Source organism: Suricata suricatta, chromosome 1 (assembly GCF_006229205.1).
Source record: "Suricata suricatta isolate VVHF042 chromosome 1, meerkat_22Aug2017_6uvM2_HiC, whole genome shotgun sequence".
NCBI lineage: Eukaryota > Metazoa > Chordata > Mammalia > Carnivora > Herpestidae > Suricata > Suricata suricatta.
In genome coordinates, this window is record NC_043700.1 from 95,320,969 (window position 1) to 95,338,874 (window position 17,906).

Consider the following 17,906-nt stretch of genomic DNA (forward strand, 5'->3'; position numbering starts at 1 on the left):
AATTTTAGCATCATTGTTATAAAATGTGTTTGCTATCTGCTTCTCACTGAAAACATCCTGCTATCTTCTTAGTTGTAAGATTTACTACCGGTTCAAACAAATGTGTATGTTATCTGCTTTTCACCGAGAATATCCTGTTATCCTATGATGTGTAAGTTACCTCATTGTAATTAGAATAGTTCTGAAGAAATGCCTCTGTAAAACCTGTTTCTGCACCCTTTTCAAAGCATCTTTATCACTGAGAATTATTTGTAAAAGTTCCACCTTTTGATGTCATAAGTCTATAAATAAAGGCCCAAGACCTGAGATACCGGAGATACAAGAGATAATAAGGAGATAGGACAAGCCGATGTTGGCCTGGGCCAAGAAAGTAACTGCATTAATGTGTCTTCATTGTTCTCCTTGGCCACTACCCCTTCTGGGAGCCCTGGACCAGCCTCCGGCAGGTCCCTCCCATCGTGAGGACTATCTGGGCTGCTTCTGCGCTGACCTGAGCTCCGTGACTTAAGAAGCAGAACATATATCTATCTCCCTTTTATTGGAGAGTAGAGCTCATCGGGAAGTGTGTCTCAATTTCTATAAATGCACAAAGAAAAGCAGCACAGCATTTGGCCATGTCAATCAAAGGAGACACTGGAGCAGAACCTCCTCCCCCCCAAAGACAACCCTGTAAACCCAAAGAGAAGTTTCTATGTGTGCAATAGAGGTTGGGCAGCGCTTGATCTTTTTCAGAATCCTATTAGTGAATTTTGTAGAATTTTTGTATCGGTATATATATTGCAAAAGTTTGTTCCACACGAATGTCACTTCTGCCACGTTTCTGATAAAAAGAAGGAGGTGATCCTGGAGGAAGGTATAAATTGGCGATCTGCTCTTTCTAATTTTAAACCTTTCAAGTGCAAGTAAAAATGTTCTCAGAGCCAAACCACTTTTACTCATTTACAGATCCATAGTTTAGAAACCTTCTTAATTTCAGGGGAAAAAAATTATCTCCAGTTTGAGATTTAGCAGATCGACTTTCAGACTAGCTAATTTTTATGTATTTGCTTGCTTCCTGGTGGTAGTTCTAAAAGTCTTGAAAGTGCCGGACGGGATAACTGGAGATGCAGCCAGAGGACACCAGCCCCACGCTCTCGTCGCCAACAATCCCTGCCTGAGCTTGGGCCATACCTGGTCCGGACAGCTGCACTCAGCAAAGCCCGCTTCCTGAACGCATGACCTGTCTTATAAAGCCCCACTGGGACCTGTGCGTCAGCACGTCCTAATCGCCGGCAGGGTGTGGAGGCGCAGGCACACACACACGTGCCCTCAAACCGAGGAGAGCGGAGTCCAGTCCTGCCTGTGTCCTCTTACTGGGCGCTCTCGGAGCTGGAGCTCAGCACAGCGGCACAGACAAGTCAGTTTTCCTTTTGCCCTCTGGCTTCTCTGTCTCCTTCGCCTCATGTTACACATTTCCTGGTAAAGCCCAGGAGTGGGAAAGGCTGTGTGGACCCAGGGGCTGTTGCTGACTGTTCTTTTCTCAACTCCCCCTGGGAAGTGCTCAGGGGCCCACTCTGCTGGAAGGTGCGAAGACTCTGGAGGAAAATACACCTTGCCCACCTCACCCTGACTCCAGAGAAGCCACTTATAGAAGATATACCATCAAGTAATAACGTTTTGGGAAAAAAACTAAACCTCGTCAGATGCATGCATTGGTCATAAGCTAGAATCTGTCTGCAGAAATAGGAACATGGGAAGAAAAGGAGCAGCTTGAGAGCAAGAGCCATGAGGCGGGGGGCAGGAATAGAAGGTATTTGGATTCCGGACAGCTGCTGCTGGTGTGCACCTGCTTACTGGAGCAGGGGCTTCCTGCTGCCCCAAACGTGATCTCATTTCATCTGGGTAGCAATCCTGTGAAGTTGATATTCTTATTCTTTTTTTTTTTTTTTTTTTTTTTTTTTGCAAATAAGGAAATTGAGAGACAGATATTAAACAACTTTTTTCCAAAGTCCAGTGAAGGAGAGAGCTGGCGTTAGATCCCAAGCATGAGAAGCAGTCGATGGTTCCATGATAGGCTCTGGGGTTAGAATCCTGCCTGTCCTATTTGCAAGTGCAGCTGTAGGCAAGTTACAGAAGCTCTTTGTGCTCCAGTCTCCATATGTGTAAAATGGGAACTAGTGATAGCACACACCGTGTAGTGTTGTCCCCCCTATTTTTGATGTATAATTGCAAAATTGTAAGATATTTAAAGTGTACAGTGTGATACTCTGAGATGCATATACATTCTGAAAAGTTTATTAACACTTCCATCATCTCACGTATTTGCCTCTCTTTTTTTGGATGAGAACATTTAAGTTCTACTTTCTTAGCAAATCAATGATACAACACAGAGCTATCAGCTTAATCACTATGTTATACATCAGACCCTCAGATCCACCATGTTATTCATCATATAACTGAAATGTTTTATCCTTTTACCAACCTCTTCCTATTTGCCCTACCCCCCAGCCCCTGGCAACCACTTTTCTACTCTCTGTTTTTGGGAATTTGATTTTTTTTTTTTAAGAAAGATTTCACATATAAGCAATACCATACAGTATGTGTCTTTCTCTGTCTGGCTTATTTTACTTTGCATAATGCTCTCAAGTTCCATCCATGTTGTTACAAATGGTAGAATTCTCTTCTTTTTTCTTTTAAGATTTTATTTTTAACTAATCTCTACACCCAATGTGGGGTTCGAATCCACAACCCTGAAATCAAGAGTTGCGTGCGCCGCAGACTGAGCCCCCCAGGTGCCCCTAGGATTCTCTTCTTTGAAAAGACCATGTGGGGCGCCTGGGGGGCTCAGTTGGTTAGGCCTCCGACTTCAGCTCAGGTCATGATCTCATAGTCTGTGGGTTCGAGCCCCGTGTCAGGCTCTGTGCTGACAGCTCAGAGCCTGGAGCCTGTCTTCAGATTCTGTGACTCCCTCTCTCCCTGACCCTCCCCTGCTCACGCTGTCTCTCTCTCAAAAATAAATAAAAAACATTTAAAAAATTCAAAAATAAAAGACTATAATATTCCATATACTTGTTATATAATATTCAATATACTTGTTGGGTTGTTTTTAAGCTTAAAAAGTATGATGTACTTAAAGTGTTAGCAAGTGCCTCATACACACAACAAAAATGCACAATAAGTGCAACCTATTACTGTTATTATCCTGAAGGTGATGGGGAAAACACTTTATCAGTACTGGATAGTTAACAGGCAACTTAGGTGATGCTGCGGACCAGTTTCAAAAGTTGGGGTTTTTCTAGAAGTCTTTTTCTGCTAAAAGCAAACCACGTAATTAATTAGCCTTCGCCAGTCTTCATAATACACTCCTCACCAGAAAGAGGAAACTACAAGGGAACTACTATTCTTGACTTGATTTTGACGAAAAAGAACTCGATGGCTCGTGTGTAACTTCCAGGAACCTAGAGAAAAAATGACTACGTCATTCCGGGTCAAAGAGAGGAAAAGGGTCATCAGGCTGAGCTGACGTGGGTCCTAGAGTTTGGAAAACAGGCTTTAGAAAGTTCAGAAAAATGACAGATATCCTCCTATTGGCCAGAAATACCATTCACAAGAAGGGGAAATTCTGAAGAAGCAACAACAACAAAGAAGAAGAACTGTGTCAGGCCACACACTCATAAATAAATCCTACGAAAAAGAACAGGTGATAGCTGCCGCAGAAAAACTTCTCTGAATTGTTCCAGTTCCCACAGGATGTGTATAAAGGGCAGAAGGATGTACGCTCAGGGAGGCCATGCCCTGTGCTCAGGGCCTGGGCTGGGAGAGGAGGCAGGGACAGGCTCTCATTAACCTGAGGCCCGGGTCGTACTTTATGTACATTATTTTATTTTTCGCAATTTCAAAAGGTAGGTGTTATGAGTTTTGTGTTTCTGAGTGTGGTATTGTGACACAATAAGAAATATATATTCAGTCTTCGTTCCTCATTTCTGGCACAGTGCTTCCAAAACGTTTGCTGTTTCCTCAGGAATAGGGATGAGGGGAGCACCTTCAGTTCTTCATAATCAGCCCCTTCACACACACCTGCGTTTATGCTAATCAGGTGACTCCTGCCGAGCCCCTACATAGCTTCTGGGGGCTGGTTGCGAGAGAAGCCAACCACTTGATTAGACACTTAGGACTTTCAGCCCCACCTTTGATCTTTGGGGGGTGGGGAGAGCCCCGAGATGGTATTAATCAACAACAGCCAATGGCTTAATGGTTTAATCAATCGTCCTTACTTAATGAACTTCCAATAACACTCACTCAAACAACAGAGTTCAGAGCACTTCAGGGCTGGTGAACATACAAGGTGCTGGAAGGGTGGTGAGTCTGGGAGTGCTGTGCCCTTTCCTCCACAACTTGCCCCGTGCATCTCTTCCCTTTGGCTCTCCTCGGGCTATGTCTTTTTATAATAGACCGGCGGTATTAAGTAGACATTTCCTGTGAGCTGTTCTAGCAAATTACTGAACCTGAGGAGGGGGTCATGGGAGTCTCTGATTTAGAACCAGTTGGTCAGAAATTAGCATCTGAAGTGGGATGAGCCCTTAGCCTGTAGGATTTGTGCTAAGTCCAGGTAGTCAGTGTCAGGATCTAAATGACTTCTAGGACAGTTTCTGACACCTACAGAGAACTGTTTCATCAGGAAAGCCCACACACCTGGTGGCAGAAATATTCAGAGAGTAAAAACCGGTCTTCCCAAGACAGAGTAAGAAATTGGTATTGGAGAGGTTGGGGGGGGGTTATTGGGGATCCCATAGGAAGTGGATTCAAATCCAGAATTGTCTGAATGTGAAGTCTAAGCTCTTTACCACAACTCTGCCTGCCTCTCCCTCCACAGAATGATCTTGGTTCTGAACGTTTGGAGTAAGGGGCCAGGAGTGCTTTGGGCATCATATAGACATTACGGTTCCTCCTTCTTGGATGAGTGTTTTCTTCACATTCTGTCAACTTTTGAGGATGTGTTGGATAGTGGAGAAGGCCAAGAGTCAAGGTCACCAAAGTGAAGGCTGCCCAGGTGGAGCACACCACCATCCTGATGCTGTAGGCATGAAGCCGGGGCCTGGGATCTGCTCCCTTCTCTGCATTGCTGTTCCCAGCAGTACATCCCTTGACCAAGCTGAGTATCTGCTCCCAGTGACAAAGCTAGGCAGTCTCTCTTTATGAGAAAGAGATCTTATGTAATCCTGAGGCTATAGACAGCAACATTTTGAAAATTGAAGCTCCAGTAATCTTCTGCCATGAATATCATAGTAGGTATTAATTGAGGAGATAAATCTATATATGGAAAGGGTGCATGCATGGAATTTAAATGCCATTAACTGAAGTTTCAAACCTAGTCTAAAATCCAAGGAGGGGCACCTGGGTGGCTTGGTCAGTTGAGCATCCAACTTTGGCTCGTGTCATGATCTTACAGCTCGTGGGTTTGAGCCCCACATTGGGCTCTGTGCTGAATGTTTGCTCAGAGTCTAGAGCCTGCTTCAGATTCTGTGTCTCCTTCTCTTTCTGCCCCTCCTCTGCTTTAGCTCTGTCTCTCAAAAATAAATAAATGTAAAAAAATTTAAAAAAATCAAATCCAGGGAAAGGTCTAGGTACAAGCTCTCATAGATGTCCATCCAGACAGAAGGTGACACAGGAAATCTCCAGCTGGTGTGGGGCCTCAGCCATGAAGAGAGTTCAATTTGGGATTGGGAAAGCCAGTCATTGAAGGATCAGGGTAACAAGCAGGGGTTATGACCGTTGGAAAAGAGGGAAAAAGAGACCCAGTCACAGGAGAGAGCAAGGATATCAAAGGCAAACATGTTAAAGTGATTAGAGGTACTAACCCATGGTCCTATCTATTCCTTCTACTCAAAGGCTGGGGTGGGAACCTGTTAAGGTTTAGTGGGTTACAGGAGTAGATGCATAAACAGACCATTACGTCATAAACCTATGCCAGGTCAATTTACTCTGGGGCAAAATTTATGTTTTATATCTTACCTCACATAAGCTATTTATTATTTTGATTATGGACAGTATCCATGAAGTTGCTATTTTAAGCATAGCAGCCTTAATTCATTGACATTATTAAATATATGTTTCTCAGACACTGGGCAGAGATACAGCACAGTGCTGAGTAGCACAGAGTTTCAAAAAAGGAAAATAGGTTCTATCTGCCTTCAGGAGCAACTATCCAACAAGGAAGAAAGCACAAATAAGAGAGTAAAATAATGATGCGAGGACGTTTGTTAAGGTCCAGAGGTGCTGGGGAGGAGAGGAGCTGAAGGCTGGCGGCGCAAGGGGCGGTTTCGTGCAGTGGAGGCTATGGGCTGTGGGCTGAAGGCTTTTGCCCAGCAGAGAAGGGGAAAAGGGCTGACGGTGCAAACGATGGAAGGATGCCAAGGTGGTGGACACGTGGCTGGGGAGGGGCAGGAACAGGACAAGGCTTCTTGGAGCAGCGCTGGTCACTGAGAGTCCTCCAGGAAAACAAGTCTGGACTCTTAAGAGATGGTCAGTCTGTTCCAGCCTGAAGGGTTGGACTTCCTCAGAAGGCAGGAGGTGACTGCCAGATCCCAGGCTCATGCAGGATGTTTAGAGGAAATCAGGGGCCAGGAGACTGGGGTGTGCACTAAGCGTAGGATTATGAAACCTGGATTCAACCAGGAGCAGCGGGGGTAGAAAGGGAGGAAGGACTGGATTCAAGAGACACGAATTTGTTTCTTTGAAAAAGAAAAGAAACTTGTCCATAACCCACACTGCTTTAGAGTGATAGCCACCATTTACATGTTGGTACATTTTCCAAAGCTTTTCCCCCGTCATTTATGTACCTCGTTGGTTTGAGTCATGTTCTGTTAGGTTACTAGCTGTGTGATCTTGGGAAAGTTACTTGGCCTCTCAAGTCTCTTAGTTCCCACTTTCCTCCACTGTACATGGGGCAAATAAGCCACCTTGTTGGGAATAAATCAGACAACCTGTATAAGTTCACTTAGCAGAGGGGCTTGCACACAGCGAATGCTCAGTCATTACTTGGGTATTATTATTAATTCTATGTTGTTCATTTTTATATTTGCACAGTGTGGATATACCATGGTTTATTCAACCATTCCCTTCTGGCACACATTTAGGATGTTTCTAGTATTTGGGGATTTCTTTTTGTTAGTACAAACAATGTTGGCACAAACAACTTGTACATCTAACTTTTAAAAAACCCATGTTATAAACTGATTCCAGAAGGGGAGAGGCTGAGACATTTTAAATGCTGATACATACTAGAAAGCATATATAGGATTTAGAAGTCCTTTAAGGAGAATGAATCAAATATGCTTTCTTCCATTAACACGTTTGAGCCAGCAGTGTCAAAATGAAACACCAAACAAAACAAAATAAAACAAAAACCCAAAAAACTTTGAAAACTGCCTTGTAGGGATGCCTGGGTGGCACAGTCAGTTAAGCATCCGACTTCGGCTTAGGTCATGATCTTGCAGTCTATGAGTTCAAGCCCCGTGACAGACTCTGTGCTGACACCCAGGAGCTGGAGCCCACTTGTGATTCTGTGTCTCCATCTCTTTCTGCCTCCCTCCTGCTTGCACTCGGTTTCTCTCTGTCTCTCAAAAATAATAGTAATAAAAAATTAGAAAAAAAGAAAGAAAACGGCCTTGGTAATGCACAGTTAAAAGAACTCTATTCTTTCCTTCCCAGTGCCATGGATCTTAACAAGTATTACACATTGTTGTATAGGTTGAATGTGTCCTTCCCAAAATGATGTTGAATCTCAAGCTCAGTAACCTCAGAACGTGATTCATTTGGACCAAGCATCTGGAAAGCAGTGATCATGTTTGAATGAAGGCAGTAGAGGGATTCTTAACCCAATATGGGCAGTGTCTTAGAAAGGGGAAAAGCTGGACGCAGAGACAGCAGAGCGTGAAGACAACGTGAAGACCAGAGGAGACAGTGTCTATAAGACACAGAGGGGCCTGGAGCACACCCTTTCTCAGAGCCCTGGAAGGAACAGCCCTCTGGGTCGGACTGCCGGCCTCCAGGAACCTGAGTCACTGAGTTTCTATTGTTGAACCACGCAGTTTGCTGTAGTGTGCTATGGCAGTCCTAAACAACTCATGAAAGTGTCATAAAAATGACAGAAAAAATTAAAACAAATTTGGTGTGTGTCAATTGGATTAATCAAGATGCTTGATTCAAGATACATTACGATCATTGGACTGTGAATGTTCAGCCTAAATTTATTTACTTATTATTTTAATGTTTCTATTCATTTTTTTTGAGAAAGGGAGAGAGAGAGAGCAGAAGCAGGAAAGAGACAGAAAGAGAGACAGAGAGAGGAGAGAGAGAGAATCCCGAGCAGGCTCTCCACTGCTAGCATGAAGCCCAATGCAGGGCTCAAACTCACAAACTGTGAGATCATGACCCGAATTGAAATTGAGAGGCGCTTAACTAACTGAGTCACCCAGGTGCCCCTATTTACTTATTAAAAATTTTTTTAATGCTTTATTTATTTTTGAGAGACAGAGAGACAGAGAATGAGCAGGGGAGGAGCAAAGAGAGAGGGAGACACAGAATCTGAAGCAGGCTTCAGGCTCCGAGCCATCAGCAAAGAGCCTAATGAGGGGCTTGAACCCACAAACTGGAAAATCATGACCTGAACTGAAGTCAGACACTTAACCAACTAAGCCACCTAGGCACCCCTATTTACTTATTTTTAATAATGTAATAAACATCGATGAACCCATCTCCCGAAACCAAAGTCAGGACAGAAAATAACTTACACTTAATCATACATTTCCTCATGAATATTACTCCTGATCTCCCCACCATTATCCTGAATTCTGAACTTGTTTCCTTGCTTTTCTTTCTACATAGTTTTATTGTATTCCTAAACTGCACATATTTTTACAAATGTTAGTTGCTTTATACTATATAAAGGTATCATGTAGCATATAATCTTTTGAGACTTTTTATTTAATATCATCTTGCTAAGATTCATCCATCTTGTTGCATGTTTCTGTACTTCATTAGTTATCCCACTTTGGTGTTTTGACATAAAATGTCCTGATGTCACAATTGGTTCTATAGAAACATGCTTACATTCCCATTCTTCCTGACCCCATTGTTCCTATTATTTTTGCTTAAAGGCCTGATGGGGACCTTGTATTTCAGGAAAGAGGAGTCTCTGTGGCTCACGTGCCAGGAGGACTTTGGGGGCTCACAGCTGCAGGGACCTTCCTGCCTCATTATTCATCATATCTTTGTTCATTGTGACTCTCAGAAATTTGTCCACAAAAGCTATGAGGACTTACTTCTTAGTATGAAGCATTTCCCTTTGGTCATCAACCAAGAGGACAGAACAGTTTAGTGACTCATGTTGCTCAGATTTCAAAGGGTGAGTAAAGGGAAATGTTAATATGAGTCAGAATTTACCCAATGGTTTTGAGTAAATACCCCCAAAATAGTCTTTCTCCCTTGGGTTCCTGAGTGAGAGCAGCGTGGTGATCCTTCCCATAGGGAAGCAGTGCGGTCCTGTAAGAACAGCATGGCCTGGCCGGCAGGAAACCTGGTGGCCTTAATCCGCTGAACTACCCCCTACCTCTTACTTTGTGACCTTGGGCAAGTCATTGAATTGAATGGTTGTTAGAAATACCTTGGGCAGCTCTTTCTGCCCCTGGGTTCTATCCCTGTGCCTTAATAAAAACAATACCTTTTTGCACCCCCCCCCAAAAAAAAGAAAGAAATACCTCTAGTTCTAAGATCAGAGGCCATTCTGCTTGCCTTCTCTATTTGTATAAAACTTAACCCATTTCTAGTTCTTGAAATGTCTAAATAGGGTTCATAAAACCAGCCCAGTTTTTTTTATTAGTATAGCAAAATTTTGAGGAAACAAGGATTGATGGCTACCTAGACCTCATGTTTGGTTATGAAATTCAGTCTTCACACCGGAGCTCTAGGGCCAGAGCCAGACCGGGAGTTTCTGGAGATGGATCTTCTGAGCTGGTGGAAGGTGGGCCATGATCTGCGTTCTTTCACTCTTCTGCCTTCTTGGAGAACCACAGGTTATTGTGTGTGCTCTTTGATGCTTTTCTAAATGCTATATGCAGGATATTTTCAAAGGTGGAAAACTGAGAGATTTGGAGATGGAAGGGGAAGGAAAAACAGAGAAAGAAGGGCTATCCAGAGCAAATATGAAAAAAAAAATGTCCTCTGTGCCATAAATTAGGGGACTGGCAGAAATGCCTTATTGTGCAGCTGAAGTATTTGAAATGTAGAATTTGCTGGGTTGGCAGATTAATCCCATTTATGTTGGGTAAAGTATTCCATGACATTAAAGGATTTATTTGTTTGCTAATCTGCTTCAGACTTCAGAGGCCTTGTTACAAAATGAGCAGGTGGAGGAGAAGGAAAGAGTCAGAAAGAAGAAGGTAAGTGAAAAGCAGACTGTTTTCATTTCCTTTTCTGCTCTCACGAGGACTTCTGAAACACCATAGAATCCATCCATAAATACAGCATAGATTATTTATGATATAAACTAAGTGGAGGGGTTTTGTTTGGTTTGTTTTATGCAGTTCATGTAATCATTCTCTGTAAACACACAAGCAAGAATATGTAACTTCTGTTATTTCAGACTCAGGTTTAAAGCAGCCGTTTAAGAAAGAAGCCGATGAAAAAGGTATTGAAGGTTCTAACAAGCTTTACTCTTTATCACTAGTTTTATTGGGAGCGATCATCAATAATTATTTCAGTTTGGAGCAGTCTCCTTTAATTTTTAAAACTCCCCTTCCTTCAAATGCAAACAAACGTTTGCTTTACTGTTGCCTTTTTTCTCCTGGATGGACTGCACAGCGAAATAGCCAAACATCCTCTTAATCTCTTTTTCAAAGACTATAACCCTCTTTTGGGTAAAGCAGTCATTTTTGTTTTGTTCCACTGCACCTTGACAATGCCGAGAAAACATAATCCTTTGCTTAGAATAGAATCTCAGGTTTGCTGCTCCGTTACCCGGCAGCCGAAGCATTTGTATTAAAAGACAGTTAAGCTTTTTTCAGTGACGCATTTCCTTCCTTACCTTCCTCACAGAAAGTTCTGTTTTATTTTTAGTAATATCCTGGCTCCTGGTATTGTATTTGTGCACATAATCCCTTCACAATCATGCTTAGCACTCTGGTGGCACCTTCCCTCCAAGGAACTCAAAGGCCTTTACAAACATTAATTAGTTCTCACAGCACCCCTGTGAAATGGGTGAGTATTTCATGCCGATTGGTATATTATTATCCACATTTTATGATTTTGCCGAAATTCTTTCACTTTCTTCCCCAACGTGCTTCCTAACGGAATTCACCTTTAGTCCCCTGGAGCTGGCCAGTTGAGTGCCTGGCAAAGGAAACAGAAAAGAAGGATGTGAAGTGCGGTGTCTGGGAAGTTTGGTGGACCAGCGAGCGGCGGGCGGTGCGAAGACCCTCCTCACTCTCCACCTCCACTGATGCACCAGGGAAGGAGAGGGGGTAAGGGCGTGAGGACCTTCTCTTCCCTGAGACCAGAAGAGAAACCTCACACGGGTGACCATGCCAGACAACTTCCGTCCAGAGTGATGGACGGATTCCTGTGATTCGGAGCTACTGGGCCATTTCCAGGGCTGGTGGGCTCCGTGAACTTTAACCCACCCTAAGAGGTGAAGAAGACAAGTTACCCCCAGAAGACACTGGAAAAATCCTTCGGATTTAGTACAGTCTCCTTCTGTGCTGAAACTTCACTGTAATACTTTTTCACCAAACTTTTATAAGAAAAGCTACAAAAAATCTTAACATTTTACAAAATTTGGGTCTTCATGACTTACAAAATGTTTGAAAATGTAGTTAGTATGTCTATATCTCCTTGAATGATTCCAAGTCCTAGCTTTTCCTAGACATTTTGTTACTAAAATGGGAGCTATGTGGAGGAATAAAGTGGCAAATTGTGAAAGGCGAACCCCGGAGACAGAGGACCAGGTTTCTCTTGATGGAACCTGAGAAAGCTTAGTAGGAGCAGCTGAAATGGCTTACCCTTATGCTTTAACACTCAGCCAATAGACTCTTTCGCTCTCAATCACCCCCATCAAGCTTTCTAAGGAATTCCTACTGAGAAGTTATATGGAGGAGGCAAAGAACAAAAGCCCACATTGTTTTGTGGAAATATGCAAATAAAAAGGATTTTTTAATTAAAAATGTTTTTAATGTTTATTATTTTGAGAGAGAGAGAGAGACAGAGTGTGAGCAGGGGAGGGGCAGAAAGAGAGGAAGACACAAAATTTAAAGCAGTCTCTGGGCTCTGAGCTGTCAGCACACAGCCTGACACAGGGCTTCAACCCACAAACCATGAGATCATGATCTGAGCCAAAGTCGGACACTTAACCGACTGAGCCATCCAGGTGCCCTAGGATTTTTTTTTTAACTTGGCACAGAAGCCAAGTAACTTTTCTTCATTTATAATAGAAATTGGGATTACATTTTGACTGGTTTTAGGCTGTTATATGCTCAAATAAAATGGAGGGAAAAAAGAGGGGAAATTATAAAAATGATATGAATTTAAGGTAAAATATAAGAATTGGATTGATGACAGGAAATTCTTTGTGATTTAATTTCATGACCACTGACCCTTGTGAAAATTTAGAGCTACCCTGCCATCTTGATAGGCCATTTGCTCTTTCTTCTCAAATCTCCTGTGCTTCCTCCTCATCCTCAAACTCAGCTGAGAACACAGCTTCCGATTCATTAAGAAAAATAGTCTATGTTTTCATCAAATCTCTCCACTTACAGCCCAGTAACATCTACCCTGCCTTTCTCTCTGTAGCCATAGAGAACTTTGTGTGCTCCTATTAGAAGCCAAGCCTGCCCTCGGGCCTGGAGCCTGTCATCTTTCCTGGATCTGCCACTTACGAGGTTAGGATCTAGGGCTAGATTCCTTCATCTTTATTATGTTCGGAAAGCTCTGGGATCTTAGTCTTATGAAAGGCTGGCCACCATTGAGACCATTTTAGACAACTAAGCAAGTAAACTCCACAGTACTTACAATATTTCATGAAAATACCAAACTGTTGATGGGCATTAGACAGAGAGAGAGAGAGAAAGAGAAAGGAAAGAGATACTTTGGGCTAAAAGGATTCCAAGAGATCAGAAATGAGAGAAGCTCTATGGACCATCAAACTCGAAATAGACCATGGGCTTTCCATTGCAAACTGAATATGATCTAACTCACAATGTTTAGCAAATATAGAAAACATTGTTTGGGAATGGTGGAAAACAAAGTTATATAATTATGGTGAAATCAGGTTATATAACTTACTCCCCAATCTAAATATTGTTGAGTTTTTTATTTGTTTATTTATGTCATGAGAATCTGCAGAAAAGATTTTGACCATGTGCATTGTAAAGACAGTATGTGAACAACTGATGAAATTCAAGAAACAGTACTTTCCTGTAATAAAAGAGCAGATACATCATTACCATATGAAAGTCAGCACCAGTAATGATTATTGCAGTCATATAGTTAACATGGCATATATTTATTTGGCAATCCTTTTCAGAAATCCAGAAAAAACCCAAAATTGATTCTGACACTGATTCTGAGGCCGGGGTGTGGGGGGTTTCCTTCCAACCATCAAGCTATTAACTCAGTCCAATTCAATTCGACATCGGTGATAGCATCCGATCCCACAGGTTGAGGGCTCAGTTCTCTAAGACTGCTTCTCCCTCCTCCAACCCCCACCCCCACCTCCACCTTCTGATGCCAATCGCCAGTCCAGGCCGTCACCTGTGCTTATAACTGTCTATAAATCAGAGGTTCCCATGACCCACTCCTTTGGGTTAATTTTCTAGAGCTACTCACAGAACTCAGGGTAACATTTTACTCACTAGATCACTGGGTTATAAAAGAGAAAACTCAGGAACAGCTAGATGGAAAAGATGTAGAGAGCAAGGTATGGGGAGAGGGTACCGAGCTTTCATGGTCTCTGAGCCACTCTCCCCAAATCTCCATGTGTTTACCAACCCAGAAGCTCTCCCTGCTTTTGGGTTTTTATGGAGGCTTCATTACATGGCAAAATTGATTAGTCATTGGCCATTACATCATTGGCAATCCATTGGCAGGGATCCAGCCTCTAGCCCTTCACCGCTGTTCTCTCCATAGACACTTAGTATGTGATAGATTAGCTATTTCAACAGAGTTGTACAAAGAGCTAGAGCACATGTCCCTGGTGGAACATGGGGACAGATACGAGGAGCACCGATATCTAATATGAAATGAAAATGTTTTCCTTTCATCGTTGTAATTGCTCCTTATTGTCAGTAGTTTTGTAAAAATCCACAGTCTGGCCTTAGCCTGGTCACTGGAGGCACTGAGGCAGAGTCCTTGCCCAAACTTGGGACAAAGTGATAGGGAAGAGCAGGTGACCAGGAAGAGCTTGTTAGGAGACAGCACCAGGGGCCCAGGGGTGGAGAGGCTTACATGGGGGAGGACAGGGGGTGGGGGGGGGCAGGGAAGATCTTTTAAGGTGCCAGTATGTGCTTAACAAACACTGAATTCATCAGGGGACTCCCGGTATGTATTTGAAGAAGCAAACCCAGTAGAATGGAGTTTGGGTTATAGGGGAATGAAAATTTAAAGATGTAAATTGGGTATGAAAGGAAATGTGACCTTATTTTTTTTGCAACAGCCAGAGAAGCCTGAGAATATACTGGTTACATCATAATCCCTCAGTTAATTATTTTGAGATTTTTGCTTTATTCCCTCATATGACTTCATGCACCAGCACTCACAGAAAAATGATAAACAATTGCCTGAACTTCTGATATCTAATTATGTTACTGGCTATTTGTTTACGATTACTATGTTTAGCACATTAATGTTATCTTTTTGGAAAAATGAGAAGTGAATGGTGAATTTCATACTGAATGCATTGTTTTCTACTTTGATCTATTGATATACTACACTATTTGGTTTTGAGTAGTAATTTTTTAAAGGTACTTCTTTTAAAGATATGTAGCTAGTGAAAGGGAGTTGGCACTATGTTAGGGTAGGAATTGGGAAAACTTCCTCTTTCTTTATGCTCTGAAACTATTTAAATAGCATAATGATGATTAGATTGAAAATCTGAATGAATTTTAGCCTATAAAACCATCTGAGCTTACGAATTTTGGAGAGGTAGAAAGCTATATGAAAAATCAACAATTTCACCAGGGTTTTCGCATTTATTGGCACAAGTATACAAAATTCTTAATTTTTTATTTCATTCATAAATATGGTTTCTTTTCTTCTCAATTTTATGTTTGTGGCTTATCTTTTAAAAAGCAAGCCAGAAAGCATATTAGTTTATTATTGCTGCTATAATATATTATCACAAACAGTGGCTTAAAACAACACAAATTTATTCTGTAACAGTTTTGGAGGTCAGTAGTCTGCAGTAAGTCTATGAAATGGGACTAAAATCAAGGCATTGGCAGAGCTGGAGGCCTTAGAGGTTATCTTTTTCCTTGTCTTTTCGAGCTTCCAGAGGCTGCCTGCATTCCTGGGCTCCCGGTCCCTTCCTCCATCTTCAAAGCCAGCAAGCAGTTTAGCATCTTCAAATTTCTCTCTCTGACCTCTCCTCTGATTCCGATTCTCCTGCCTCCTTCTTTTCTTCCTTATAAGGGGCTTTATGATTACAATGGGCCTATGTAGAAAATCCAGGGTTCTCTCAAGATCCTAATCATGTCTGTAAAGTCCCTCTTGCCATGTAAGGTAATGTATTACATTCACTTTCTAGGGACTAGAATATGTAAGTTCTTGTTTGTACATGTGTGTAGGGAGCATATTCTGTCCACCACAAAAAGATTAATTTGGTTTGGATTTTGTTCTTCAAAGAATGAGCTATTGGATCAATCGTTTCTTTGTTTTTTTGTTAATTTTAGCTTTTATGGTTATATTTTCCTAAGGTTAATTTTGGAGTTATTTACAATCGCTTTTTGAAGGGAGTGCTTAATTTGGTTAACCTCATTCTGTTAACGAAAATTGTTAGATTTAGAAATCATCCCTCTGTATAGAGTGGTAATTGGATCCCATAGATTCTGATATATAGTATTTTCATTATTATTTTCCAGATATTCTATTGTTTTGATTTTGATTTCCTCTTTGATCAAAGAATCATTTCAAGATGAATTTTGAACTTCTAAATAGTTGGGTTTTTTTGTTTCTACACTTCTGTTTTAGTTTTATTAGATGGTGGTTATAAAAACACATTCTGCACCATTTCTGTGTTCGCAAATGTTTGTGTATGTATATACCCAATTACATCATTTATATAATAGATATTTATTGAGATAATAAAATGATATACATTCTCTGTTTGCAGAGTATAGGTATATATCTAAGTTTTTTAGATTCTCTGTATTTTGGAGATAATTACTAGATCAATTTATAGAGTTTCTTTCTTTCCCTTTTTACTGCACGATAATGCTCCACTGTATGGACATATCATAATAAAGCAGCTCCTACTGACAGATACTTGAATTGTTCTAATATTTTGTTATTGTAATAAATAAGGCTATAATAAATACTTTACAAAAGGGGGGGTGGAGAGGGAAAAGAAGTGGTAAATAATATGCCCTTTTGTAGCTATGGGGGTATATTTGTGAAATAAATCCCATTTGTTCTGTTCCTTCTGAATCCTATTCAAATGTTTTATTATACATCAATAACAATGCCTATATTTTAATATTTTTGTGACTTCAAAGCCGTTGTGTTTTAAACTTTTTCTCTCTCTCCCCAGAAAATGTCCCTCCTAGAGTGCTTCCGCTTTGTTTATCTGGACTCCCAACCTTTCCCCCCAGATTTCTGGCATGGGTTCCCTGCTGCTATTTCTCTCTGGGATATTTCAAGCTGTGATGGGTCCTGGCCCCCTAATAATCTGGGTCCTATATGCTTGACTCTCCTTTTACCTGTCAACATTATTTTTTATGATTATGTTGCTGCAAATAGTATTTTAATTGCTGTGGGTTTATGACAAATATATGAACATATTATTATTACATGTCAGTTCCTATCTCACTTTAACTGTATTTGACTGGTTTTAGTATTTTTCACATTTTACTGTCTCTGAAATCAGGTTGTAATAATATTAATAATAAAATCACAGTAATTTATTTATTTTCCCAAAAAGGATGTTTTTAAATTAATCGTCTTACAATTGTTGGTGTCTTAAAACCAAATATTTCCTATCGTATGTCTTTTTAAGCAAGGCATATGCTGAATTTCCTGGATTCTTTGTAAGTTGGTCCAAAACATATTGTACTTTCTGGATAACCTCTGATATACTTAACCTGGGCTTGTCTGTTCCCTGATTTCAGCACAGATGAACCATTCATCTTTCTTTTAATTTCCTTGGGTCATATCATGTGTAGTATGTTAAGTGTGCCATTTTAACCATCTTTCCAGAAATTTTTATCACTTAAGTCTTTAAAGAGGAGTCTACACATTTCCCAGTGATTTTGTAAGCCATTTAAAACCTTGTAACCTCTCTTTCTGCCTAAATTTTCTAGAATGAATTCTTTCCCCAAAAGGGAGTCCAAAAAGATATAGGCTACTGGAGTAGATTTGACATAGACACTAGGTGAAAAGTCTATCCATGCATACAACCATTATAGTGAAAGCTGGAGGAAGGAAGGCAAATCAGTTTGGGTCATTAGAGTTTCTGTGTGGACCTGGGTGCCTGGGTGGCTCAGCTGGTTGAGCGTCTGACTTCAGCTCAGGTCATGATCTCATGGTTCATGAGTTCGAGCTCCGCGTAGGCTCTGTGCTGACAGTGTGGAGCCTGAGGCCTACTTCCAGTTCTGTGTCTCCCTCTCTCTGCCCCTTCCCCACTCACACTCTGTCTCTCTTTCTCAAAAATAAATAAACATTAA

The 17,906-nt window shown here is 41.3% G+C and overlaps 1 protein-coding gene and 1 long non-coding RNA gene across 2 annotated transcripts in view; one reads left to right on the top strand and one right to left on the bottom strand.

Moving 5' to 3' along the window:
• The first annotated feature begins 9,161 nt into the window (after positions 1–9,161).
• LOC115293564 lies at positions 9,162–12,191 on the top strand. Its single transcript, XR_003909506.1, has 4 exons — positions 9,162–9,385; positions 10,356–10,418; positions 11,095–11,235; positions 11,342–12,191. It is a non-coding gene; the product is annotated as an uncharacterized LOC115293564 (long non-coding RNA).
• The window catches only part of SPATA5 (spermatogenesis associated 5), a 325,548-nt gene continuing 318,897 nt past the window's right edge, over positions 11,256–17,906 (bottom strand). The window contains exon 16 of the mRNA XM_029941225.1: positions 11,256–11,367. Coding sequence (XP_029797085.1) covers positions 11,338–11,367 — 30 coding nt within the window. The 3' untranslated portion in view covers positions 11,256–11,337. The remainder of the gene's footprint in view (positions 11,368–17,906) is intronic.